The sequence below is a fragment of the Prionailurus bengalensis genome, chromosome E2 (assembly GCF_016509475.1).
Source record: "Prionailurus bengalensis isolate Pbe53 chromosome E2, Fcat_Pben_1.1_paternal_pri, whole genome shotgun sequence".
Classification (NCBI taxonomy): Eukaryota; Metazoa; Chordata; class Mammalia; order Carnivora; family Felidae; genus Prionailurus; species Prionailurus bengalensis.
This window is the reverse complement of record NC_057352.1, coordinates 6,219,803-6,246,908: the sequence shown is the minus strand read 5'-3', so window position 1 is coordinate 6,246,908 and position 27,106 is coordinate 6,219,803. Positions and strand designations below refer to the sequence as shown.

General features: G+C 40.0%; 2 protein-coding genes across 2 annotated transcripts in view; one reads left to right on the top strand and one right to left on the bottom strand.

Moving 5' to 3' along the window:
* Positions 1-650: 650 nt before the first annotated feature.
* LOC122494774 (zinc finger protein 677-like) lies at positions 651-18,606 on the top strand. The gene is given in 7 exon segments (XM_043600212.1): positions 651-768; positions 5,528-5,596; positions 11,300-11,453; positions 16,184-17,819; positions 17,821-17,863; positions 17,865-17,908; positions 17,910-18,606. Coding segments are annotated over 6 exon segments (1,932 nt in total). The 5' UTR covers positions 651-768; positions 5,528-5,581; the 3' UTR covers positions 17,950-18,606.
* LOC122494780 (zinc finger protein 677-like) overlaps positions 10,718-27,106 on the bottom strand; it is a 57,600-nt gene continuing 41,211 nt past the window's right edge. The window contains exon 7 of the mRNA XM_043600225.1: positions 10,718-10,828. Within this exon, the coding sequence (XP_043456160.1) occupies positions 10,755-10,828 (74 nt within the window). The 3' untranslated portion in view covers positions 10,718-10,754. The remainder of the gene's footprint in view (positions 10,829-27,106) is intronic.

The window sequence follows — 27,106 nt, the reverse complement described above, 5'->3', positions numbered from 1 at the left end:
ATCTAAAGAAAAAGACATTAACGAACACTTATAGAGGCAAAAATGTTCCTTTAAAGCAACTTGCCAGCTTTTCGCTCCCACAGCCCAGGGCGGAAAGCAGTCCAGCCAGTAGAGAGAAGTGACAATTCAGTGAAAAGCTCTGATGGGGAGTTAATACCAAACTGCACATTCTCCACAAAACGGTTTTGCATTTCGCAATGTAGCGTCCATCACTGACACTGACCACCCCGGCTTTTGCTGCATTAAACAAAGAGCTGTAACTGTCCGCTTCTCAGTCGACCCACTAGGACCCCCAGCCTCAGGTCCCCGCGCTGCTCCGCCTCCCCAGCTGGAGGCGCGTCTACACTGCTTGCTACAAATGTTTCCCCCGGCATCGTGTTGAATTTGTCAAATACCGCCGCTCCCAACAGAAGCGGCCCACCCTTCCCTAACCTTGTGCCCAGCCTGGCTCCAAACGACACCAGCGGGATAGGGAGGAATCCAAAAGCAGAACCTGAAACCGCGGGGCAGCAAAGACAAACAGGACTAGCAGACCCTGCGCAGGGGAGGACACTGTACGCCCAGGCCCCGCCTAAACCCGCCGCGTCATAGACGCGCCTCGGCCCCGCCCAGCGGCTCGCGCTTGCGCACTTTCCTGCAGACCCGGAACTGGATCGCCCGGAGCAACCAGCGCGCTCGGGTGAGTGAGTCTCCATTTTCCTGGTTTACACCAGGGGCCGTGCTCCTAAAGCCCCGCCTCCACATCCAGGTTTCGGGGTCGCCTGGAAGGTAAAATCCTTGCACTCACTCGTCCCTTTCACCTCTCGCGGCGTGGCTATAAGACGTTCCGATCCCAGTCGCTCGGGGCGGGTCCCGGGCCTCTCTGCATCGTTTCCGTTTAAAATCGCTCTGAGGCAGGTACGGGCCCAGCCCTTCTGTCTCTGGCCCTTGCAGACCCCGATCGCCCTGACAGTCGCTTTCCTGCTCAGAACCTTTCTCTGACTCCCGAGTCTCCCCACTGCCGTCCACCCCCAACCGCGTCGTTCACAGTCGTCACTAGGGAGGTGGATGCAGGCCCTTCGCCCCGCCGCAGGGAGGTCAGAGTGGGGACAGAGATGGCAGGGAAAGACGCAGAAATCTGCGGAGTTAGAAGGCCATCATAAAGTGTGGGGAGAAAGAACCGCGGGGATTGAAACAGAGGCCGTAATAGAGTGGGGTCAGACTGTTGGAGGAGGAATAGTGAGGCAGGGACACAGAAATGGACAAAAGGACAGAAAAGAAACAAGGACACAGAGACTTATACAGAGAAGAAAACACGTAGTGGTCTCAGACAAAGCACAGGACCCAAACCCAGGTGAGTACTGAATTGATTGGATATGGGGATATTAAGTTGTGAAGTACTGATTTGTGGCTTTATGACCTCATTAATCTAAAATTTGGTGAATTGTTCGTTATACAGAAGAGATTGAGAGTTGTGAACCCTGATGTTTGAGGCATCTGCTGTTTCTAAGCATTGCATCAGAAGATCAATTCCATTTGCAACCCCTACTCATCTAGAGGGCAGAGGACTAGCTCAGTGAGTTAACCAGGGAAGACTTTCTATAACCACATGGTGCTTTTTTACAATGGCCATCATTAACAGTACTGTTTGTCTCTCTCCCTTTTTTCTGTGGCTCATGGTATTCTTTGGTGTATCCTCACACTTGTTTTGGCTTTAATCTCAGAATCCATTGGATATCTTTTTAATTTCCAAATTATTTTCCCTCTGAATTTTATTGTTCAGATTATGAATTTTATATACTTTCTACTCTATCATATGTTGGAACCATTCTTTGATTTCTGGTAAATAACTTTATAATATTTCCTTACACATCCGTTAAGGATGTTGATAATCTTTAACACTCAAAACGTGTTCAGGCAGTTAATTTAATATTCAACAGTTCTCTTTTTCCCTTAAGTGATCTTTTACATTACTGAGTTCCAAGCTGAAGTCTCCAACTAATTAGATTATCCCCTCAAGTCCCCTTTGTCTTTTCTGTACACATGTTGAAAGGTGGTCTGGATTGATGTGGAACTTTGTTCCAGCAGAGCCCATCTCATAATACAGAGATTGCTCAGAGCTCATACCCACAGGTGACCCTTTTTCATGTTTTCCAGGACTTGTAACTATTTGTAATTTCATACAACTTTTCTGGAAAAGAGGAATTAAATGCTTGGGTTTGATCAAACCCCTGAAAGAGAAGCCTTTCTTGTTCAGGAATATGAAAGGTAATCTGGAATTAGGACCAACACTTTTTTTTTTTTTTTTTTTAATTTACATCCCAGTTAGCATGTAGTGCAATAATGATTTCAGGAGCAAAATCCAGTGATTCATCCCCTACATATAAAACCCAGTGAACATCCCAAGAAGTGTCCTTCTTAACACCCCTTACCCATTTAGCTCATCCTCCCACCCAGCACCCTTCCAGCAACCCTCAGTTTGTTCTCTGTATTTAAGAGTCTTTATGTTTTGTCTCCCTCCCTGTTTGTACATTATTTTTGCTTCCCTTCCCTTATGTTCATCTGTTTTGTGTCATAAATTCCACATATGGGTGAAGTCGTATGTTGTATGTGTTACTCTGACTGCTAATTTCACTTAGCATGATACACTCTAGTCCATCCATATTGTTACAAATGGCAGGATTGCATTCTTTTCGATTGCCAAGTTAATACTCCACTTATATATATACATATAATACTTGTATATACATATATATACTTATATACATATATACTTGTGTGTGTGTGTGTATGTATGTATGTATGTATATCTACACATATATATGTATATACCACATCTTTATCCATTATTCAGTCGATGAACATTGGGCTGTTTTCATTCTTTGGCTATTGTCAATAGTGCTGCTTTAAACGTTGGGGTGCGTGTCCCCCTTCGAAGCAGCACATCTGTATCCCTTGGATAAATACGTAGCACTGCAAGTGCTGGGTCATTGGATAGTTCTATTTTTAATTTTTTAAGGAACCTCCATACTTTTTCCAGAGTGGCTGCACCCATTTGCATTCCCACCAGCAGTGCAAAAGAGATCCTCTTTCTCCGCATCCTCGCCAACATCTGTTGTTGCCTGAGTTGTTACTGTTAGCCATTCTGACAGGTGTGAGGTGGTATCTCATTGTGGTTTTGATTTGTATTTCCCTGATGGTGAGTGAAGTTGAGCATTTTTTCATGTGTCGGTTGGCCATTTGGATGTCTTCTTTGGAAAAGTGTCTATTCATGTCTTCATTTCTTCACTGGATTGTTTTTTGGGTGCTGAGTTTGAGAAGTTCTCTATAGATTTTGGATACTAATCCTTTATCTGATATGCCATTTGCAAATATCTTCCCTCATTCCGCTGTTTGCCTTTTAGTTTTGCTGATTGTTTCCTTCGCTGTGCAGAAGCTTTTTATTTTGATGAGGTCCCAATAGTTCATTTTTGTTTTTGTTTTTCTTGCCTCTGGAGACATGTTGAGTAAGAAGTTGCTGCGGCCAGGTCAAAGAGGTTTTGGCCTGCCTTCTCCTGGAGGATGTTGATGGCTTCCTGTCTTACATTTAGGTCTTTCATCCATTTTGAATTTATTTTTGTGTATGGTGTAAGAAAGTGGTCCAGATTTCTTCTGCATGTCACTGTCCAGTTTTCCCAGCTCCACTTGCTGAAGAGACTGTCTTTATTCCATTGGATATTCTTTCCTGCTTTGTCAAAGATTAGTTGGCCATATGTTTGTGGGTCCATTTCTGGGTTCTCTAGTTTGTTCCATTGATCTGTGGGTCTGTTTTTGTGCTAGTTCCATACTGTCTTGCTGATTACAGCTTTGTAACACAGCTTGAAGTCTGGAATTGTGATATTTGCAGCTTTGGTTTTCTTTTTCAGGATTGCTTTGGTTATTTGGGGTCTTTTGTGGTTTCATACAAATTGTAGGATTGTTTTTTCTAGCTCTGTGAAGAATGCTGGTATTATTTTGATAGGGATTGCATTGAATATGTAGATTGCCTTGGGTAGTATTGACATTTTAACAATATTTGTTCTTCCAATCCATGAATGTGGAATATTTTTCCTTTTTTTTTTTTTTTTTTTTTTGGTGTCTTCAGTTTCTTTTGTAAGCTTTCTATAGTTTTCAGGGTATTGATTTTTCACCTCTTGGGTTAGGTTTATTCCTAGGTATTTTATGGGTTTTGGTGCAGTTGTAAATGGGATCGATTCCTTGATTTCTCTTTCTGCTGCTTCATGATTGGTGTATAGAAATGCAGTTAGGGGCACCTGGGTGGCTCAGTCCGTTAAGTGTCTGACTTCAGTTCAGGTCATGATCTCCCTGTTTTTGAGTTTGAGCCCTGCGTCAGGCTCTGTGCTGACAGCTCAGAGCTTGGAGCCTACTTCGGATTCTGTGTCTCCCTCTCTCTCTGCCCCTCCCTTCCTCATGCTCTGCCTCTCTCTCTGTCTCTAAAATAAACATTAAAAAAAAAAAAGAAATGCAATTGATTTCTGTGCATTAATTTTATATCCTGAGACTTTGCTGAATTCATGGATCAGTTCTAGCAGTTTTTTGGTGGAATCTTTGGGATTTCCATATAAAGTACAAGTCATCTGCAAAGAGTGAAAGTTTGACTTCCTCCTTGCTGATTAGGATGCCAGGACAAGCCCTTTCTGCTTAAAGCTATCCAGGCCATCATTTCAGAATTTACTTACACCCAGTTCTGCTCATTCAACTCAAACTTCTTAAGGGTAACTTGGTAAAATTACTCCCCTTCTGAGCCCCAGTGTACCTACCTGTAACATGGAGATGACAGACCAAAAATTCTGAACCTGAGCTAATAAGATCCCTGAAATGATTTTCAAAGTTGGGTGTGTTTTGTGTTGGCAGTTTTCTGGATGAGGGTATGCAGTTATTATTAGAGTTTACAATGTGACCCATTTCCAAAAATAATAAAAACCACTTAGAAAGAGGCAGAATAGTCTTAGAGAGAGAGACATGCCTCTGTCAGCTCCACCCTCTCTGTGTGTCTTAGCTATATCTTAAAAATTTGTGTCATCTTTTGACATTAAACCTTCTCATGGCTTCCCATCACCATGAGGACAAAGATCTAAACTCAGAGTGTAGTAACCAGGGAGCTTTGGAGCTCAGGTGGCAACTTGTTCCAAATTGATGGCATGGACAGGCTTCTGTGTCTTCCATCAACCATTCATTGGATGCTGGCTTCCTAGGGAGGAGCCAAGAACTTGAATGAGGGAGTTCCCTTAGGCTGAGTGCCAGGTAGACAAGACAATGCAGTTTCAGTAGAGTGTGTACGTTTCAGCAGGAGGGGAGGGCTTTCTGAAGAAATGCTTGACAAATGCACTTGTTGGACTCCATATAGGAGTTTATTCTCCCTGCATCCCTTCTGTTGCAGTGGGCAGCAAAGGTCTGTCTTTTTCCCATAGTAAGGTGCTCTCTGTATGCATACTCTATATGCATGCTGTGGCAGAGGAAGAGGATATCTTGATTCTAAACATTAAACAACATACTTTTTGTCACACAGTATAACCTTACCTGAGAAGGAAGACCAGAAGAAGAGGGGGAAAAAAAAGGAGGAATGGCTCTTTTCCAGGTAAAAGTCATATTTTTCGATGATTGTTCTTCCTAAAATGTCACATTTTGGACTCATTAATCTTCTCCATCTCAGAGTTGTCCTGCCTACAGTGTTTACTCACACCCAGGGCCTTCTCCCAGTCTCCTCTCATCTCCATGCAGATTCCATCTCACTGTGACCCAGTGACATGGAACTTGGGAAGAGGCTCCTTTTAAGTGGTTATCCTGTGAAGGAGTTTCTTCGCAGGCAAGAACTAGAGATGGGGGAAGTGGGCTGTCGTGTCCTTGAGGTTGGGCAGTAGGATTCTTCAGAGACTCCTTCTAGATGCCCATTCAGCTCATATAAATAAACCAGGATTAAAGAGATTACATACGTAAGTAATATATTAATGCTCACAAGTACTTGAGAAACCCTGGAAAATAAGACTGATGGGGAAATTTGCTTTGTCTGATTTTACAAATGCCTTTTGATGTTAAACGAGGGAATCAGTGTGCTTCTGACTCCCAAATATTAATACTTTGGAATAGAATGGGAAGTTCAAAGTATGGATAAGGAATAGAGAGTTTTGTTTTGTTAACACAATTAGTTTTAAAATGTAGAATCAACCTACTTTTCTAACAGTAAGTGTTCTTTAAATTATTTATAGCACATCCATCTCATAAAGACCATGTGTGGTATTCTTTCAGGAACTCTTATGTCATAGATCTTTTAAATAAAAATGTTTATAACTTAGCCTGACATAGGACCAGAACTTTCGGTCATCAGAGAGGCTGGTGCTCAATTTTCATTTTACTAATAATTGTTAAATTTTTTTTTTGTATTAAACCCCTCTAGTATATATTTTTGTGGTTCAGTTCCACACAGTGGTACATCTTAGAAACTAATAAGTAAAATAACCATTCCCTCTCACATCTTTCACCATCACGGATTGTCTTCATCAGGAACCGATGTTCTCTTTAGTGCAAATCTTCTAAAAATGTATTTACATATTGTAATGTGATTTTAGAAAATATTCTTCACTAAATGTTTTATCATCATATTTTACTCTGCAAATTGAAATATTTACATACCATATGTCTTGAAGTTGTTCTCATGTTAGTAAACGTAGAGATAACTGCTTTTTTAGATCCTCATTGGAGCATTCACTAAATGAAGAAACATGGGTCCTTTACAATTTCTTACTGTTTCAAAGAATGCCATGGTGGTGGCTTCTCAGCAGGCTGACTTCACTACAGACATCTAAGGGTATCTTAAAATTGTTATGGGGTGCCTGGTTGGCTAGGTCGATAAGGTGTCCGACTTGGGCTCGGGTCATGATCTCATGGTTAATGAATAAGAGGTCCACGTGGGGCTCTGTGCTGACAGGTCAGAGCCTAGAGCCTACTTCGGATTCTGTGTCTCCCTCTCTCTGCCCCTCCCCAGCTCACATTCTGTCTTTCTCTCAAAAACCAATAGACATTTAAAAAAAAAAAAAGAAAAGAAAAAGATTGTACAGCTTAAGCATGATTACCAGGTTAAAGATACTCTTTCTGAGGAGGCACAGACGTTCCACTTACTAAATAAAGATTTTTAAATCAACTGTCTTGAACATCCTCAGCTAAAGGAAAACATGGAAAACATCTAAGAAGTAGGAGAATAATGTTTCAACAAATAGAAAATATCAGTAAAGAGACAGATGAAATAGAAAGGGATGGAATAGTTATTCAGGAGTTAAAAAAGTATAATAGCCAAAATTCAAAATTCACTAGAGGGTGAATGGACAATAGATGGACAATAAGAATAAAGAATCAGTGAACCTAAACATAAGTTAACTGAAATTATCAAGTGTAAGCAGAAGAAAGGGAGAAAAAAAATAAAAGGGAAAAAAAGAAGAAAAATGACAGGAGACTAAGAAATCGTCAAACACTATCAAGAATACTGATATACATGTAATAGGAGTCCTAGAAGGATAAGACAAAGAAAGGGCAGAAAGAATATTTGAAGAAATAAGAGTTGAAAACCTCCCCAATATGTCAAAACAACCTACACATCCAAAAAACTCAATTAACTTCAAGTGTGACAAATGCATGGAGATCCCTGGCAAGCACATAATCAGTCAGCTTTTAATTTTTTTATTTAAAAAAATTTTTTTAACGTTTATTTATTTTTGAGACAGAGAGAGACAGAGCATGAACAGGGGAGGGTCAGAGAGAGAGGGAGACACAGAATCTGAAACAGGCTCCAGGCTCTGAGCTGTCAGCACAGAGCCCAACGTGGGGCTCGAACTCACGGACCGCGAGATCATGACCTGAGCCGAAGTCGGCCGCTTAACCAACTGAGCCACCCAGGCGCCTCAATCAGTCAGCTTTTTAAAAAAAATTTTAATGTTTATTTTATTTTTGGGGGAGAGAGAGAGAGAGAGAGACAGAGCACGAGTGGGGGAGGGGCAGAGAGAGAGGAAGACACAGAATCTGAAGTAGGCTCCAGGTTCTGAGCTGTCAGCACAGAGCCCGATGTGGGGCTCGAACCCACAAACCATGAGATCTTGACCTGAGTCAAAGTTGGAAGCTTAACCAACTGAGCCACCCAGGCGCCCCAAGGCTCGCTTTAGATACACAAATAGGTTGAAAGTGGAAGGATGGAAAAAGACATTCCTTGCAGATAGTCATGAAACCTACCTGAGTAGCTATACACATATCAGACCAAATAGACTTTAAGTTGTAAAATTGCTACTAAAGATGTTGAAGGACATTCTATATTGAAAAAAGAGTCAGTCCATCACGAAGATAAAACAACTACAAATGATATGTATATAACAGCAAAGCCCCCAATTTTTTGAAGCAAAAAAAGAGATCTACTATAACAGAGGGAGACCTCAGTGTTCCCTTTTTAATAATGGACAGAACCACCAGACATCAGTAATAGAGCACTGTGCAACACTAAACCAGCTAAACTCAGCAGATATATATAGAACATTCCACTCACCAAAAACATTGCACTCAAAATTAGGAATAGAAGGGAACCTGATCAGTCCGAAAAAGAATATTATAAAAATTCCATAGCTAACATCATACTCATTGGTGAACAACTGAAAACTTCCCCCTAATATCAAGAACAAAACACATATGCCCCACTGTGCTACCACATATCAACACTGTATGGGAAACTTTAATTAGAGAAAATACAGAGGATAAATAAAATGTGTCAGAATTGGAAAAGAAATCAAACGATCTCCACTCATAGTGTACATGATCTTATATTTAGAAATAAGAATCCTCAGAAAGACAGTTACCATATGTTTTCACTCATATGTGGATCCTGAGAAACTTAACAGAGAACCATGGGGGGGTGGGGTAGTTAGAGAGAGGGAAGGAGGCAAACCATGAGACTTAAATACTGAGAACAAACTGAGGGTTGGTGGGGGGTGGGGGAGAGGGGAAAGTGGGTGATGGGCATTGAGGAGGGCGGGCACCTTTTGGGATGAGCACTGGGTGTTGTATGGAAACCAAACTGACAATAAATTATATTTCATATAAAAAAAAGAAATAAGAATCCTCAAACTATTAGAATGAATTCACTGAAGTTACAGAATACAATATTAACACTCAAAATTCAGGTTGTGTTTCTGTACAGGAGCAATCAACAAATGGACAGTAAGTAAACAGTTCCATTTAGAAGAGCAAGAAAACAAATGGGAATAAATTTAACCAAGGAAATGGAAGATTTACACACACTGAAATTTCATACAAAGTTGTTGAGGAAAATTAAAGAAAACCTAAACAAATGTCAAGATATCCTGTGCTTGTGGCTTAGAAGACCTTAAAATGGCAGTACTCCCCAGAGCAATATAAAGGGTAATGCAGTCCTTAGAACACCCCAACAGCATGTTTTGCCCAAATGGGAAACCTGGTTCTAAAACTCACATAGAATTGGTAAGGACACCAAATAACGAAAATAAATATGAGAAAGAACAATATCGGAGGACTTAGAATTCTTGACATCAAACCTGACTACAATAACTTTGAGTAATCAAAACTATAATTCCAGCAGAGGCTAGAAATACAGATCAAAGTGATAGAATTGAGCGTCCACAAGTAAACCCATACGTCTGCAATCCATTCCCTTTTACAAGTCTGCCAAAAACAGTGGAAAAAAGAATAGTCTCTTTAATGGTACTGGAACAACTGGATATCCTTGTGTCAATGAAACTGAAACTACCTCCTACCATATAAGTAAATAAATTCAGAATTAATCAAAAGACTACAGGTAAGAGCTAAAACTATAGAAGTCTTAGATGAAAACATAGAGGTAAATCTTCATGACCTTAGGGTTGGCAGTGGATTTTTATATATGATACCAAAAGCAAAAGAGAAAATGACTAAGTAGATAAATTGGTATTCGTCACAATCATGTCTGTGCATTGAGACATTATCACATGAGTGAAACAGTCTACCAAATGGGAGGAAATAATTTGCAAATCACAAATCTAGTAAGGGTGCAGAACCTAGAAATATATGAAGAACTTCTCTACAACTCAACAACCAAAATACAAAGAGCCCAATTTGCAAAATAGTCAAAGTATTTTAATAGACCTTTCTCCATAGAAGATACACAAATGAAACAAGCACAAGAAGAGGTGTTCGATGAAAGTAGTCATTAGTAAGATGCAGAGTCAAAACCAAATGAGTTATCATTTCATACCCACTAGGATGACTATTGTAAAACAACAACAACAACAACAACAACAAATAAGTGTTGGTAAAGATGTAAAGATTCTTTTTTTTTTTAAATTTTTTTTTTTAACGTTTATTTTTGAGACAGAGAGAGACAGAGCATGAATGGGGGAGGGGCAGAGAGAGAGGGAGACACAGAATCAGAAGCAGGCTCCAGGCTCTGAGCCATTAGCCCAGAGCCCGACGTGGGGCTCGAACTCACGGACCGTGAGATCGTGACCTGAGCTGAAGTCGGAGGCTTAACCGACTGAGCCACCCAGGCGCCCCAAGATGTAAAGATTCTAATTAGAATCATGACACATTGCTGTTAAGCTGTTGTAGCTGCTGCAGAAAACAGTGTGGCCAATTCTCAAAATATTAAACCATGTGACCCAGTAATTCCACTCCTAGGTATATAACCAAAAGAACTGAAAACAAATACTCAAACTTACTTGTACTTGAAAGTTCACAGCAACTTATTAACATCAGGCAAAGGTGGTAACAAGCAAATGCCCATCAGCAGTTGAGTGAATATGGTCTAGTCCTGCTATGGAATACTCTGCAGGCAGAAGAAAGGAAATGGACCACTGATGCATACTATATCATGGATGAACCCCAAACATTATTCTAAGTGAAAGAAGGCAGATGCAAACGGTCACATTTTTGATGCCATTCCATTCACATGAAAAGATCCAAAATCAGTAAATCCAGAGACAAAGCATTAGTGGTTGCCAGGGACTGGGCAATAGGAAGCACCTGCTTAATGGGTAAAGGATTTCCTTTGGGGCTGATAAAAATGTTTTCTATCTAGACAGAGGTGAGGTTTATGCAACATTGTGAATGCACTGTCACTGAATGGTACTTTAAAATGGCTAATTTTATGTTAACTGTATCTCTTCAAAATTATCTTACACAAATCAAAGAATACTCACTCTAGCCAAGTCCATCTTTACACATCTGTGCTTCCCTAATTTTGTGTCAAATAAGAACACTTTCCCTGTCCACTTGGTGAAATGTCTTTTCTTCTCAGGGACGGTTGACATTCAGGGACGTAGCCATAGAGTTCTCTCAGGAGGAGTGGGAGTGCCTGGACCCCGCTCAGAGGACCTTGTACAGGGACGTGATGTTGGAGAACTACAGGAACCTGGTCTCCCTGGGTGAAGATAACTTCCCTCCAGAAGTCGGTAATTACTTTTTATGTGTTTGCATTTCCTTTTGAGAGTCCCTGACTTGATCATAGGAGTTTCAAATCCCTGTTCTTTAGGGAGTGATTGCAGCCGTTTTGATGGAGAATGGAAAGGCATCATAATGTGGCAAATGGACTCTTAACTTCCCTTTCCTTCAGAAGTTCTGCACTCCTGCTTGTTTAGGTGGTTGCAGAACATTAGTCAGAAAACCTTATGGGAGGGAAATGGTGATGACGAGCACTGGGTATTATATGTTATATGAATCACTAAATTCTACTGAAACCCATACTATACTGTTTGTTAACTAACTAGAATTTAAATAACCATCTAGAAGTCTGGGGAATAGGATGTAAAAACCCTGAAAGTCTTAGTAAGTCCAATTTCACTGACATCATTAAAGATAAGGCTCAGAGACAATAAAGTTACTTAAAGTTGGGGAAAGAAAAGGAAACCTTACGGTGAATTTTTAAAAATATCTGATTCTGTGGTTTTACCCTTGTGCTTTTGGTTCAGTATTTCTTGGAAAGAACCAGATCTCTGCGTACCTAAAATAATCCTTAAGCATTCAGGCACTCAGTTGACTACTTTTTGAAATATGTTTCTATACCCACATATACTGAATGTCCTTTCTTTGTTGAACAACAAGCTGGGAATGTATTCTGGAAGAGCAAAGCAGATCTGTTTTTCTTTATAAATGGAAATCTCTTCTTGAGCTGAATATCATCTCCATTTTCGAAGCAGGGAAAGAGCCCTGGACTGTGGAAAGTGACCTGAATATTTGGGGAAATCCAGACAGGTGGGAATGTATTGGAGATGTGAGCACAAGTCAGAGCTTAGATGGGCACAGAGTAAACGGCTCCAGTAAATACTGTTTGGGAAGGATCTGTGGGAAAATACAAGTTCATTCCTTATGAGCTTTCAAAGAAAAGCCTCCCTCACCCCCCACCCCCACACTTCTCATTCTGTTATTCAGATGTGTAAATCAAATGTGTACACGTCTAAACTCCCACTGTTAGGACCTACAATGGTGTTACCTGGCCCCTCTGACCATACTGGTGCCATGGTTTGAGAGGGACTGGGATGGCTGTCCCTAAGGAATCTTTTCCCTGATCTCTCTTGGTTCTCATTCCATACAGGTCAGAGCTGAGGCCTCTATAGTGCAGACCCCAGGACCTGTTTACTTTCCATTTCTATTTTGTGTCCTAGAGAGAACTTCTCAGGAGACAAACAAAATGTAGTATCTGTCTAATAAAAGTAGAGCTAAAGTTTATCTCTTTCTTTCCTGGGCCATCCTGGCTTCTTAGGGTCGGGCCATTGTGCATTAATTAGGAGGAAGTCATGATGTGGATAATTCCAAAAAGTGAAAATCCAAAATTAGATGTAGTTGAAATACAGCACAGCTTACTGTGCTTTTCTGTAGGAAAAGTTAGCTTTTCTGTAGGAAAAACATGTATCGTTCCACAGATGTTTATTGCATTCCTGATATACGGAAAGCACCATATTAATAAATTTGGGTGGTGTTTTGTTTAGGTTGTTTTAAGAACTAAAGAGGCAGCAGCAAGTTTTGATGTTAAGTAATCTCTGCACCCATTGTGGGGTTTGAACTCACCACCACAAGGTCAAGGGTTGCATGCTCTACCAAGTGAGCCAGCTAGGCATCCCTTTTTTTTTCTTAACCTTTTGATCCCTTCACCCGTTTCTGCCACTGTCCCCTCAACTTCCTGCCTGTAGTAACCACCAGTCTGTTCTCTGTATCTACTAAGAGAGGTTGTTTTGTTAAGATTCCACATATAAGAGAAATCATACTGTATTCGTCTTTGACTCATTCCTCTTAGCATAATGTTCTCAAGGTCCATCCATGTTGTCACAGATTCTTTCTTTTTTATGGCTGGATAATATTGTGTTATATATACACAACTTTATCCATTCACCCATCAACGGACACTTAGATTGTATCTGTATCTCAACTACTATAAATAGTGCTGCAGTGAACATCAGAATGCTTCTTTTTGACTTAGTATTTTTGTTTTCTTCAGATAAATACTCAGAAGTAGAATTGGTGGATCACACAGTAGTTCTCTTGGCTATACCATTTCATCTCCCACCACCACTGCACAAATTCCCCACCCTGTCACCAATGCTTGTTATTCTTGTCTTTTTAATAACTGCCATTCTAATAGGTGTGAAATGATACCTCACTGTGGTTTTGATTTGCATTTCCCTGGTGATGAATGACGTTGAGCATCTTTTCATGGTCCTGTTGGCCACCTCTAGGTCTTTGTAAAATGTCTATTCAGCTCTTCTGCCCATTTCTTAAATTGGATCATTTGAGCATTTTTGGGCTGTTTTGGATTATTAGTCCCTTATCAGATACATCATTTGCTAATTTTACATTTTGTTGAAAAAGTGTTTCCTTTGCTGTGCAGACACTTTTTAGTTTGATGTAGTCCCACTTATTTTTGCTCTTGTTTTTTCTTTTGGCATCAAGAGTCAAAAAAACAAAAAAATTTCTCCAGACCTGTGTCAAGGAGCTTCTTACCCTCTATCTTTTCTTCTAGGAGTTTTATGGTTTCAGGTCTTAGATTTAGTCTTTAATCCATTCTGAGTTAATTTTTGTGTATGGTGTCAGTCAGTGGTCCAGTTTCACGCTTTTGCCTCTGGCTGTCCCGTTTTCCCAAACCATCGATTGAAGAGATTGGACTTTCCCCCATTGTACAGTCATGTCTTCTTCGTTGTAAGTTAATTGACCATGTGTGTGAGTTTATTTCTAGGCTCTGTTCTGTTCTGTTGATCTGTGTATCTATTTTTATGCTAATACCATACTGTTTTAATTACCACAGCTTTGTAATCAGGGAGTTTGAAATTGGGAATGTGATTCCTCTAGCTTCGTTCTTCTCTCTCAAGATGCTTTAGCATTTGGGTTCTCTTGTGGTTCCATACAAATACAGGACTTTTCTATTTTGTGTGTAGGTTTTTAAGTGGACGTAAATTTTCAACTTATTTTTGTAAATACCAAAGAGTATGACTACTAGACAACATTTAGTAGTATGTTTAATTCTGTAAGAAACTTGCAGTCTTCCAAAGTGGCATACCATTTTGGATTCCCACCAGCAGTGAATGAGAGTTCTTACTGCTCCATATCCCCACTAGTATTCAGTGTTAGTGTTCTGGATTTTGGCCATTCCCATACATGTGGAGTGACAGTTCATTGTTATAACACACATTGTCTTCAACTAAATCTATGGCATTCTATGATACCGTGAGACCATACTTTTTTTGTGGTTTTTTAAAGTTACTGCCTTAGTCACAGAAATATCATGAAATTGATTTGCCATAGCTTTTTATATAATAATACATTATTTTGGGGCACCTGGATGGATCAGTCAGTTTAGCATCTGACTCTGGATTTGGGCTCAGGTCATGATCTCACAGTTCAAGAGTTTGAGCTCTGCATTGGGCTATGTGCTGACAGTGTGGAGCCTGTTTGGGATTCTCTCTCTCTGCCCCTCCCCCACTCTCCCTCTTACTCTAAGTAAATAAACTTTAAAAAATAATTCTTGTATGTGTCTCCTGGAACATGTATATATTAAATAGTTCTCTTGAGTACCTAGAAATGGAATTCATGGGCTATTCAGTTTGATACTTTTCAGAACAAATGCTGAAACAGATGTCAGTCTACAGTCTTCCTATAACACCATACTGTCTCCTTTTTGATATTTTCCACTTTCACCTCATACCAATACTATACATTCTTACAGGATGAGTCCGTATTATGCCTGTTGCTAAATCAGTTCCTTTCACCAAGGTCAGGCGTTTAACTTACAACACAACCATGTTCCCATAAATGTGCAAGCACAAGCACGGTCACCACATGGCCTGTTACTCCTTGGGCTTCACTCTTGCTTTTCTGAATCCAAGTCCTGGCCTTTCCTCAGATTTTTTATTGAGCTAAGAAACTATACTGGTATCTCCAGGTATATTAATTTTGAGCACCAAAGCACCTAAGTTTCCACATGTCCTGCCCCTCCCCACACTGAAGAAAAACCCCTATTCATACACAGTACAAATTGCTGATGACTGCAACTTGATCTGGTGTTTAATAATGATGTGTGTTTAATAATGTATGAGGATATGATGAAAAGAACAAGACACTATTATAAGAAACCTGTGTATTACAATCTGAAAATCGATAATCTAGCAGGTTAAGTTAGTGAGTAATCACAGTTACACAAAATAATAGTCTCTGGAATTCTAAAGAATTCTTCCTTGAAAACTGAAGACAGAATTTACATTCCATAAGGAACACACAGTAGGAGAAATCAAAGATATGTTGAGAATCACTGAATTATGAAATAACAGCTTGAGATAAATACATTTTTATAAAGATTAGGAATTAAGGAAGATAAACATCTCTATGATTTCATGCACGGTTATATAATAGCCAGTGTATAGATGAGCTCTGTAATCACGAAGTATCATTTCATTATCCAGTTATATGGCCAAAAAATATGGATAGTGTATAATGTGTGTTTGGAAAAATTACCTTAAAATCGGAGAAATTATTAATATGGAAAAATTTATAAAAAGCAAACTTAAAAACATTGATTATTACGATAGTGTTTGAAGACCATCCTTGAAAAACTTACTGTGTTCAGTATAAAGTATTATTTGGTTGTGTAATTATGTAATTCAGTATAAAATATTTACCTTCCAACTCTCTTTAATAGGAATCCCTTCCGATGGATTTGCAATCAAGGAATTATCACCAACAGAGGATATTAATAAAGGAGAATTTTACCACTTAGTGATATTGGAGAGAAATGGAAGTCATGAAATCAAGGATTTTGATCTCCAGGAAGTCTGGGAAGATATGCATGAGTTTGAAAGTCAGTGCGGATATGATACAAGAAATTATAAAGTGCCTTTGACCCATAACAAAAATCTCATTTGTAGAAAAGACCAGCAACTTAATCAGTCCTCAGTTACTCTTCCTGAAAAGCAGAGTGTTTCTGTAAGAAATAATACATACCAGTATTTCATGGGTGGTGAGCCATTTATAAGGACTTTGTTAAAACTAGACAATAACAGAATTGGTGCTGGAAACCAGTACGTAAACTGCTTGGAAAATAGAATTGGATTAAGTTTGCAGGCACATCGGGCTGAACTGCAGAGATTTCACAGTGAGGAGAAAATGTATGAATGTAATCCAACTGAGAAGTCTGTCAGCAATGGTTCCTCAGTCTCACCACTTCAAGGAATTCCTCCCAGTACCAAAAACATTTGGAATAAATCTAGGAAGATTTTTAAATACCCTTTATTACCTGCACAATACAGGAGAGGTTATGCTAGAGGAAAATCTTACAAATGTAATGACTGTGGGAAGGCTTTTAGCAAAAGCTCAAATCTCATGAGTCATGAGAGAATTCATTGTGGACAGAGACCTTACAAATGTAATGACTGTGGCAAAGCCTTTACAGACCGTTCAAATCTTACTCGACATAAGAAAATCCATACTGGAGAGAAACCTTACAAATGTAACGAGTGTGGCAAAGCATTTACCCAATGTGCAAACCTTACTAGGCATCAGACAATACACACTGGAGAGAAACCACACAAATGTAACGTGTGTGACAAGGCTTTTAACCAAAGTTCGAGCCTTATGGCACATCGGAGAATTCATACGGGAGAGAAACCTTATAAATGTAGTAAGTGTGATAAGGCTTTTATCAAACGTTCAGACCTTTGGGGTCATGAGAGAACTCATACTGGAGAGAAACCTTACAAATGTAGCGAGTGTGGCAAAGCCTTTGCTGAGCGTTCAAATCTTACTCAACATAGAAAAATCCATACTGGAGAGAAACCTTACACATGTAATGAGTGTGGCAAAGCATTTACCCAATTTGCATCCATTACTAGGCATCAGAAAATACACACTGGAGAGAAACCACACAAATGTAACGTGTGTGACAAGGATTTTATCCAAAGTTCAAACCTTATGGCACATCAGAGAATTCATACAGGAGAGAAACCTTATAAATGTAGTAAGTGTGATAAGGCTTTTATCAAACGTTCAGACCTTTGGGGTCATGAGAGAACTCATACTGGAGAGAAACCTTACAAATGTAATGAGTGTGGCAAAGCATTTACCCATTTTGCAACCCTTAATACACACCGGAAAATACACACTGGAGAGAAACCATACAAATGTAATGTGTGTGACAAGGATTTTATCCGAAGTTCAAGCCTTACGAGACATCGAAGAATTCATATGAGAGAAAAACCTTATAAATGTAATAAATGTGGTAAGGCTTATATCAAACATTCAGACCTTTGGTGTCATGAGAGAATGCATATTGGAGAGAAACAAATGTCATGAGTGTAGCAAAGCCTCTCGTGGAATGATCACATCTTACTCAGCATAAGAAAATCCATACTGGAGAGAAACCTTATAAATGAGTGTGGCAAAGCTTTTGCCCAATTGCAAAACTTATGAGGCATCAGAAAACACATCATGAAAAGAAACACAGTAAACCTAATATGTGTGGTGGTGCATTTATTCAAAGCTTCAGCTTTGGGGTCATCAAAGAACTCCTGGTAGAAAGAAAACTTGCAAATAAAGTGAGCAAGTGTTCAAGCTGTACTCAGCATCACAGATTCCATCAAGGAGAGTTAACATATGAAACTAATGTACGTGGCAAAACTTGTTACCATGGCTCACACCTCACCTGGTATCAGAATATAATCTCTGAACCATACAAATGGAATGTATGGCAAGGCTTATACAAGGTTATACCTTGGGGAACATAATTTTTTCTAGAGAGAAACCTTACAAATGTAATGAGTGTGATCAGCTTTATAAAAGTGTACAACTTTGGGGTGGAGGGTAAAAATAAGTGAATGGGATTAAGAGGTACAGACTTCCAATAATAATTTAAAAAAAATGTACAACTTTTGGTCCTGAAAGAATTTACAACAAAGAATTCATACTGGACAGAAACATTACAAACGTAATGAAAGTGATAATTTATTCAGCCAATTCTCTCAGTGGACTACCATAAGAAAATTCATACTGGGGGGAACTAGGTTTATTTTGAGCATTAATCAATGTTAGGTGTTAAATTCCACAGAAAATTAAAATTATTTAAATTCATGAGATGAAGTGTGTCAATGCAACAAGTGTATCTGGAAAGACCTAATCATCTTCTGTTTAAATCTCTTTGAAAGATTTTATTTTCTTCTCTACATGCATCATGGGACTCAAACTCACAACCACACAATCAAGAGTCACATGCTTTTCCGACTGAGCCAGCTAGGCACCCCTATAGTTTTTTTTTACTACATTTGCTATTCTTGGGGCACCTGGGTGGTTTTGTCAGTTAAGCGTCTGACTTCAGCTCAGGTCATGATCTCACAGTTCATGGGTTTGAGCCCCGCATCAGGTTATGTGCTGACAGCTCAGAGCCTGGAACCTGCTCTGGATTCTGCTTCTCCCTCTGTGCCCCTCCCCCACTCACGCTCTCTTTCTCTCTCTCAATTTGATATTCCTTGAGGCTATAGTATTATTGAGGACTTAAAGCCTCAAGTTTGGAGTCCATGGATGTTACACTTTCATTACATGTGTTTTACTTGTCAACCACAGTGGTCTCAGGAAGAAATGGTAAGGTGAAAGGAACCTAATTGATTAGGTAGGTGGTGCTTACTCATACTCTATAACCTGGAAAAACTAGGATGCTAATTTTAAGATACAGTATAAATTTGAGAGCATGGGGAGTGGCAGGGAATAGATATAAAGCTATTATCTAAATTGCCATGTTTTCTGTGGTTGTAGGCACTTCTCTGGATTCAATGGTATCATTAAGAGCCTTTGTTCATTTTATTAGAGGCAAGGATTACTCTATCAGATAGATGGTCATGAAACAGTAGGTCGGGACACTGAATGAGATTTTCATGTGAGAGTGATGGGTTACTAAAGATGGTATATGTGGTAGAGAAAATGGAAGAGGAATGATGGTCTTTCCCTCTTGTGAAAGGTAACTGCTGTTGTATATCATCGATGAGTAAAAAATTAGTCTTATTTTTGGAAACTGAAAAGTCTAGAGGACCTTTTAATCAACAGAACCAAAGTTGGGGAGAGAGGAGGGGCCAACATGGAGAAGTAGGGGGATCCATACTTCCTGCATCTCTCAAAGAAGTGCAGAAGTCAAAGGACTTTGAACACTAGAGCCTGGGAGGAAAAGAGACTGAATTTACTAGGAAGAAAATGGGAAAACTGGAAAAAAGATAAGTGAATGACTGTGAACTGGGGGAGATAAAAAAAAGCCAAGTGCGCATGGAGGGGAAGGACCCCCTTCTGCGGAGAGACAAAGGGAAGAGAGCGAGCGGCTAAGGAAGTGTAGGTCCATATCTGGGCAGGAGAAAGACCTTGGACTGAGACTAATTGGGATCCGATCTCTAACTGTGGGGCTTTCTACTGACTAGGGCCGGCTCCCTATTCGTGCACCTGAGGAGGAGGGGAGCCAGGCCTGGGTGAGGTGGTAGGTCATGGGCTCAGTCCCCAGTTGGAGAAAGTGGTTCCCTCCCTGGAGGGCTGCGGGATAGTACAAAGCCTGCCTGCGTCTGCCACCCCTGGGGCTCAGTGGCTGGGCCTAGGGTACAGTCTGCAGTAGGAAAAGGCAGCCATCTCCCTGGAGTGCTGTGAGAAAAGACAAAGTCTGCCTGCGTCTGCCACAGCGGGGGTAGCGAGGGCAGCGGCTCATTCCGCAGTAGGAGAAGGTGGTCCTCCCGGAAGTGCAGGGTCACAGACAAAGCCAGACGGAACCACATACCCTGCGCACTGAGAGGCGCTTCCCCAGTGCCAGAGCACACACAGCAGGACTTTGAATCCTAGCCAAGCGCGGGGTCAGGGGAGTTGGCAGAGTGAGAAGGACCACCCCATCTGCACCCGGGGCACAGCGAGGATGACTCAGAGTCCACTGCGTCTGGCTCCCTGAGGAAGAGACTGGGGGGAATCACCATTCCTCCCCACTGCCACCACCACCACCAAGACTGGGCCTCAGGGATCACTCCCCCGCCCATAGGGGAGGTGGGTCCAAACTACACCAAACGACGCCCCTTCTCACTGGGTAACTGCATATCCACCAGAGCGGCACAGGCCCTGTGGACAGCTCCTCCTGACAAGCGCTGTAGCATTGCCTGTATTCACTCTAGGTCAATTCTGGATATATAGAAATCTCCCCTCCCCACCCCCACCATTTCTCCTCCTTATCTCTTCCCTCCCATAGGCTGGTTACTCTGGTTACTGGTTTGTCTAAACAGACATATTTAATCCAGTGTCTTGATACATGTTCTACACCTCCTTCTTTACACTCCTTTCTCCTTCTCTGGAATAATCAAGACAAATAGTTTCTCTGAGTAACTTTATCTTCGTTTCGTTTGCCACCCTCCTTTATTTTCCTTTCTCTCGTGATTAAGCCTTTTAGTCTCTCTGCCTAGTCAATGTTTATTTTTTCTCCCCCTTCCCCCTGTCATTTCTCTCTTTGTATGTGCTCTTCCATCAGCACCACCTCCACCGTATTCTTTACTTGTAGTAGGTGTTTTGGGGTTTTTTGTTTTTAGTCTTTAGTTTTTTGTTTGTGCTTTTTGTTTGTGTCTTTGTGTGTTTTTGTCTCCTGTTTGTCTATCTGTTTTCCTTTACAGGGCTACTCCCAGGAAGAAATCAAAGCACACCTGGTGGAGGGTCCAAAATATCTCTCTGAGTAGGGCAATAAAATAACCAAAGTCACAACAGACAGCAAGTAACAACCTCTGAAAAAATACTGCCTGAAGGGCCAGGCCCTGGGCACTGTAGGACCCTACTTTAATACAGCACTGCTCATAGGTGCAGAGCACACACCAAGCTTTTAAAATGCATAAGGGACAGAAAACTAGCCAAAATGACAAAACAGGAGAATTCTAAAAAGATATTCCAGGAAGTAGTGCCAGCTAATGAATTGATCAAAAATGATTTAAGAAATATAACTGAACAAGAATTTAGAATAATAGTCATAAAATTAACTGCTGGGCTTGAAAAAAATAATAGAGGACAGCAGAGAATCTATTGCTACAGAGATCAAGGGACTAAAAAATAGTCATGATGAATAAAAAAATGCTATAAATGAGGTGCAAAATAAAATGGAGGTGGCCACAGTACAGATTGAAGGGAAGGGGGGGAGAACAGGTGAATTAGAAGATAAAATTATGAAAAAAGAGGAAGCTGAGAAAAGGAGAGAGAAAAAAATCCAGGACTATGAGGGGAGAATTAGAGAACTAAGTGATGCAATCAAACAGAACAATAACTGTATCATAGGAATTCCAGAAGAAGAGAAAGGGGCTGAAGGTGTACTTGAACAAATCATAGCTGAGAACTTCCCCGATCTGGGGAAGGAAACAGGCATTGAAATCCAAGAGGCACAGAGAACTCCCTTCAGATGTAACTTGAATCGATCTTCTGCACAACATATCATAGTGAAACTGGCAAAATACAAGGAAAAACAGAATTCTGAAAGCAGCTAGGGATAAACGGGACTTAACATACAAAGGCAGACACATAAGGGTAGTAGCAGACCTATCTACTGAAACTTGGCAGGCCAGAAAGGAATGGCAGGAAATCTTCAATGTGATGAACAGGAAACATTTGCAGCCAAGAATACTTTACTCAGTAAGTCTGTCATTTAGAATAGAAGGAGATATAAAGGTTTTCTCAAACAAACAAAAACTGAAGGAATTCATCACCACTAAACCAGCCCTACAAGAGATCCTAAGGGGGATTCTGTGAGTGAAATGTTGCAAGGACCACAAAGTACCAGAGACACCGCTACAAGCATGAAACCTACAGATATCACAATGACTAAGCCCGTATCTTTCAATAATAACATTGAATGTAAATGGACTAAATGCTCCAATCAAAAGACGCAGGGTATCAGAATGGATAAAAAAACCAAGACCCATCTATTTGCTGTCTACAAGAGACTCATTTTAGACCTGAGGACACCTTCAGAATGAAAGGGAGGGGATGGAGAACTATCTATCATGCTACTGGAAGTCAAAAGAAAGCTGGAGTAGCCATACTTATATCAGACAAACTAGACTTTAAATTAAAGGCTGTAACAAGAGATGAAGAAGGGCATTATATAACTACAGGGTCTATCCATCAGAATGAGCTAACAATTATAAATGTCTATGCACCGAATTCAGGAGCCCCCAAATATATAAAACAATTAATCACAAACATAAGCAACCTTATTGATAAGAATGTGGTAATTGCAGGAGACTTTAATACTCCACTTACAGTAATGGATAGATCATCTAGACAGAGAATCAATAAAGAAACAAGTGCCCTGAATGATATATTGGATCAGATGGAATTGACAGATATATTTAGAACTCTGCATCCCAAAGCAACAGAATATACTTTCTTCTTGAGTGCACATGGAACATTCTCCAAGACAGATCACATACTGGGTCACAAAACAGCCTTTAATAAGTATAAAAGAATTGAGATCATACCATGCACACTTTCAGACCACAATGCTATGAAACTTTAAATCAACCACAGGAAAAAGTCTGGAAAACCTCCAAAAACATGGAGATTAAAGAACACCCTACTAAAGAATGAATGGGTCAACCAGGCAATTAGAGAAGAAATTTGAAAACATATGGAAACAAATGAAAATGAAAATACAACAATCCAAACGCTTTGGGATGCAGCGAAGGCAGTCCTGAGAGGAAAATACATTGCAATCCAGGCCTATCTCAAGAAACAAGAAAAATCCCAAATACAAAATCTAACAGCACACCTAAAGGAACTAGAAACAGAACATCAAAGACACCCCAAAACCAGCAGAAGAAGAGAAATAATAAAGATCAGAGCAGAAATAAACAATATAGAATCTAAAAAAAAACAGTAGAGCAGATCAATGAAACCAAGAGTTGGTTTTTTGAAAAAATAAACAAAATTGATAAACCTCTAGCCAGGCTTCTCAAAAAGAAGAGAGAGAGGACCCAAATAGATAAAATCATGAATGAAAATGGAAGTATTACAACCAATCCCTCAGAAATACAAGCAATTATCAGGGAATACTATGAAAAATTATATGCCAACAAACTGGACAACCTGGAAGAAATGGACAAATTCCTAAGCACCACACACTTCAAAAACTCAAACAGGAAGATATAGAAAATTTGAACAGAGCCATAACCAGTTAAGAAATTGAATCAGTTATCAAAAATCTCCCAACAAATAAGAGTCCAGGACCAGATGGCTTCCCTGGGGCATTCTCCCAGAAATTTAAAGCAGAGATAATACCTATCCTTCTCAAGCTCTTCCAAAAAATATAAAGTGAAGGAAAACTTCTAGAATCGCTCTATGAAGCCAGTATTACTTTGATTCCCAAACCAGACAGAGACCTAGCAAAAAAAGAGAACTACAGGCCAATATCCCTGATGAATATGGATGTAAAAATTCTCAGTAAGATACTAGCAAATCAAATTCAACAGCACATAAAAAGAATTATTCACCATGACCAAGTGGGATTCATTCCTATGCTGCAGGGCTGGTTATCACCTCAGTCCATGTGATACATCACATTAATAAAAGATAAGAACCACATGATCCTGTCAATCAATGCAGAAAAAAAGCATTTGACAAAATTCAGCATCCTTTCTTAATAAAAACCCTCGAGAAAGTCGGGATAGAAGGAACATACTTAAACATCATAAAAGCCATTTATGAAAAGCCCACAGCTAACATCATCTTCAACAGGGAAAAACTGAGAGCGCTCCCCTTGAGATCAGGAACATGATAGGGATGTCCACTCTCACCACTATTGTTTAACATACTGTTGGAAGTTCTAGCATCAGCAATCAGACAACATAATGAAATAAAAGGCAGAAATGAAATCAAATGAAATCAAAGTTGGCAGAGATGAAGTCAAGCTTTCACTTTTTGAAGATGACATGATGCTACACATGGAAAACCTGATAGACTCCACCAAAGTCTGCTAGAACTGATACAAGAATTCAGCAAAGTCTCAGGATACAAAATTAATGTACAGAAATCACCTACATTTTTATACACTAACAATGAAGCAACTGAAAGACAAATAAAGAAATGTATCTCATTTACAACTGCACCAAGAATCATAAATACCTAGGAATAAACCTAATCAAAGATGGAAAAGATCTGTACGCTGAAAACTATAGAAAGCTGATGAAGGAAATTGAAGAAGGTATAAAGAAATGGAAAAACATTCTGTGCTCATGGATTGGAAGAATAAATATTGTTAAAATGTCAATACTACCCAAAGCAATCTACACATTCAACGCAATCCCAATCAAAATTGCACCAGGATTCTTCTTGAAGCTAGAACAAGCTATCCTAAAATTTGAATGGAACCACAAAAGACCCCAAATAGCCAAAGTAATATTGAAGAAGAAGACCAAAGCGGGAGGCATCACAATCCCAGACTTTAGCCTCTACTACAAAGCTATAATCATCAAGACAGCATGGTATTGACACAAAAACAGACACATAGACCAATGGAATAGAATAGAAACCCTAGAATTAGGCCCACAAACGGATGGCCAACTAATCTTTGACAAAGCAGGAAACAATATCCAATGGAAAAAAGACAGTCTCTTTAACAAATGGTGCTGGGAGAACTGGACACCAACATGCAGAATGAAACTAGACCACTTTCTTACACCATACACAAAAGAAACTCAGAATGGAAAAAGGACCTGAATGTGAGATAGGAAACCATCAAAACCCTAGAGGAGAAAGCAGGAAAAAAACATCTCTGACCTCAGCCGCAGCAATTTCGTACTTGACACATTTCCAAAGGCAAGGGAATTAAAAGCAAAAATGAAGTACTGGAACCTCATCAAGATAAAAAGCTTCTGCACTGCAAAGGAAACAATCACAAAACTAAAAGGCAACCAATGGAATGGGAAAAGATATTTGCAAATGACATATTGGACAAAGGGCTAGTATCCAAAACCTTTAAAGAACTCACCAAACTCCACACCCGAAAAACAAATAATCCAGTGAAGAAATGGGCAGAAGACATGAATAGATACTTCTCTAAAGGAGACATCCAGATGGCCAAGAGGCACATGAAAAGATGCTCAACGTCACTCCTCATCAGGGAAATACAAATCAAAACCACAATGAGATACGACCTCACACCAGTAAGAGTTGCTAAAATGAACAAATCAAGAGACCATGGATGCTGGAGAGGATGTGCAGAAATGGGAACCCTCTTGCACTGTTGGTGGAATGCAAACTGGTGCAGCCGCTCTGGAAAACAGTGTGGAAGTTCCTCAAAAAATTAAAAATAGATCTACCCTATAACCCAGCAATAGCACTCCTAGGAATTTACCCAAGGGATACAGGAGTGCTGATGCATAGGTGCACTTGTACCCCAATGTTTATAGCAGCACTTTCAACAATAGCCAAATTATGGAAAGAGCCTAAATGTCCATCAACTGATGAATGGATAAAGAAGATGTGGTTTACATATACAATGGATCCTACTTGGCAAAGAGAAAGGATGAAATCTGGCCATTTGTAGCAACGTGGATGGAACTGGAGAGTATTATGCTAAGTGACATAAGTCAGGCAGAGAAAGATAGATAACATATGTTTTCACTAATATATGGAGCCTAAGAAACTTACCAGAAGACCAGCGGGGAGGGGAAGGGGAAAAAGAAAGTCACAGAGAGGGAAGAAACAAACTATAAGAGACTCTTAAATACTGAGAATAAACTGAGGGTTGATGGGGAGTGGGAGGGAGGGGAGGATGCGTGATGGGCATTGAGGAGGAGGGCACCTGTTGGGATGAGCACTGGGTACTGTATAGAAACCAATTTGACAGTAAATTACAGATTAAAAAAACAACAAAACAGAACAAAGAACCAAAGTAGGGGTGCCTGGGTGGCTCAGTATGTTGAGATTCCAACTCAATTTTGGCTCAGGGTCGTGGGATCAATCTTTGTGTTAGGTCCTCCACAGAGTGTGGAGCCTGTTTAAGATTCTGTCTCTCTCTGCCCCTCTCACCTACCTGTGCTCTCAAAAACAAAAGCAAAAAAAAAAATAAACCCAACAGTATTATACTTGCGAAGTTTTCAAATTTGGCCACAGAAATTGCATATTTATATCATTTTATTTTGGATACCCTGTTTCTCTTATCTAAGTAAGTGAAATGTAAGCTTTTGTGTAACCCTAAATGAATCATGTGCCTTTTTTTTTTTTAATGTTTATTTTTTGAGAGGGAGAGAGGGAGTGTGAGTGGGGAAGGGGCAGAGAGAGAGGGAGACACAGAATCTGAAATAGGCTCCAGGCTCTAGCTGTCAGCACAAAGCCCAACACAGGGCTCAAACCCACGAACCATGAGATCATGATCTGAGCCGAAGTTGGACACTTAAACTACTGAGCCACCCAGGCTCCCCCATCTGCCTTTTACTAGCCCAGGTGCATCCTGGCTCACTGGGGCATTTCATATTCTTGGACTCTCCAGGTTGAATATCATCCATTACAATTTTCTTCCATGTTAGATTCAAACCTACAATTTTGGAAATACATATTCATAACCTGAATGTGTTTGAGAGTTATG